Source organism: Rhagoletis pomonella, unplaced genomic scaffold (genome assembly GCF_013731165.1).
Source record: "Rhagoletis pomonella isolate Grant_MI unplaced genomic scaffold, Rhpom_1.0 Rhpom_scaffold_00012, whole genome shotgun sequence".
Lineage (NCBI taxonomy): Eukaryota > Metazoa > Arthropoda > Insecta > Diptera > Tephritidae > Rhagoletis > Rhagoletis pomonella.
The window spans coordinates 1-1,150 of record NW_023458566.1 but is presented as its reverse complement, the minus strand read 5'-3'; the positions used below and the strand labels follow the sequence as shown (position 1 = coordinate 1,150).

At 37.4% G+C, this 1,150-nt stretch overlaps 1 protein-coding gene across 1 annotated transcript; it reads right to left on the bottom strand.

The window, feature by feature from the left end:
• Positions 1-159: 159 nt before the first annotated feature.
• LOC118747397 lies at positions 160-1,125 on the bottom strand. Its single transcript, XM_036481445.1, has 3 exons — positions 898-1,125; positions 612-833; positions 160-320 (listed from the first exon to the last, which is right to left on the bottom strand). Exons 1-3 carry the CDS (start codon positions 1,036-1,038, stop codon positions 225-227), a joined length of 459 nt encoding a protein of 152 aa, XP_036337338.1. The 5' UTR covers positions 1,039-1,125; the 3' UTR covers positions 160-224.
• Positions 1,126-1,150: the final 25 nt, after the last annotated feature.

Here is a 1,150-nt window from a genome sequence, read left to right as displayed (position 1 = left end):
TTTTTTTGGTTTATACAAAGTGTAAAGTTGAGATTCATTTGGTTTTTGTCAAACAATGAGCTATACTTTATAAAAAATTAACCAACATTAAATAAACTAAAGTGAAATAGAAATAACTGAAGCAAATTTCGCTAACATATTTTTTTTTTGGTTATAGGTGTATATACTATAAGTTAAAATAGTTAATGCTATTGTAGCTTAAATTAAAAATATATATAAAAATATTAAGTCCAGGAGCTAATGACGTCCACCAATCTGTTAAACGCCTCAACCATCAATTTGTTGGTTTCTGTATTGGCGGCACTACATTCAGCTAGCAGCTAAAAAACCAAAAATGCAAAAGTCAATAATATTTTTTTATTTTATTCGTATTCGTAAAGAACGACTAGTAAAGTCTGGAGGTTAAGTTTACTATGATATAATGCATTCGACTTTTATGCACATATATTATTAGTCACTGAGTGTGAAAGAGGTAATACTGATTCTACAAACGCTCTCACAATATTCAGATTAAGTCTGATAAAAAATATTTCTGTTTTAATACAAACGTGAATCGTACATTATACCTAGTACTGGACGTCCAGACATTAATCATTTTAATGGGAATTTACTTTTAAAGCATCTGCTTGCTTGCTGGACACTTCCAGGAACTTGGCCTGCATCTCCTTCTCCTTCTCCTCATCTTCTCGCTTCCTTTTTAGACTCCTACGCGGAGTCCTTTTAGCAGAAACACGGGGTGTCGCACACATCACCTCGCCATCGTCAGCTGCTGTGGTAGTCGATAGTACGGAGGCAACACTATCGTCTCCATCCTCCAAACGCAATTGCAAATTCTATTGAGGAATACAAAAAGCTTTAGAAATGAGGAATCCAAAATATCACCTGACTCCATATTACCTCTTCCACAGGCACATTTTCGACAACTCTTCCATTGCCCTCAACGTACTCGCTGCCGATGAGCGCCATAACTCGCCTCCCAACCTCTGTTATGGGCTCTTGATTAACCGGCCGGTTGCCGGTTAACGCTTGCTGCCTCATCCTGTCCCGTACCCTGATACTTGTACGGCTTTTCAGATCGCGCCACACCTGTTTAAAATAAACTTTGTAGCGCAGATTCTGGGAAATGTTTAGTTATTTGCCCACTGTTATT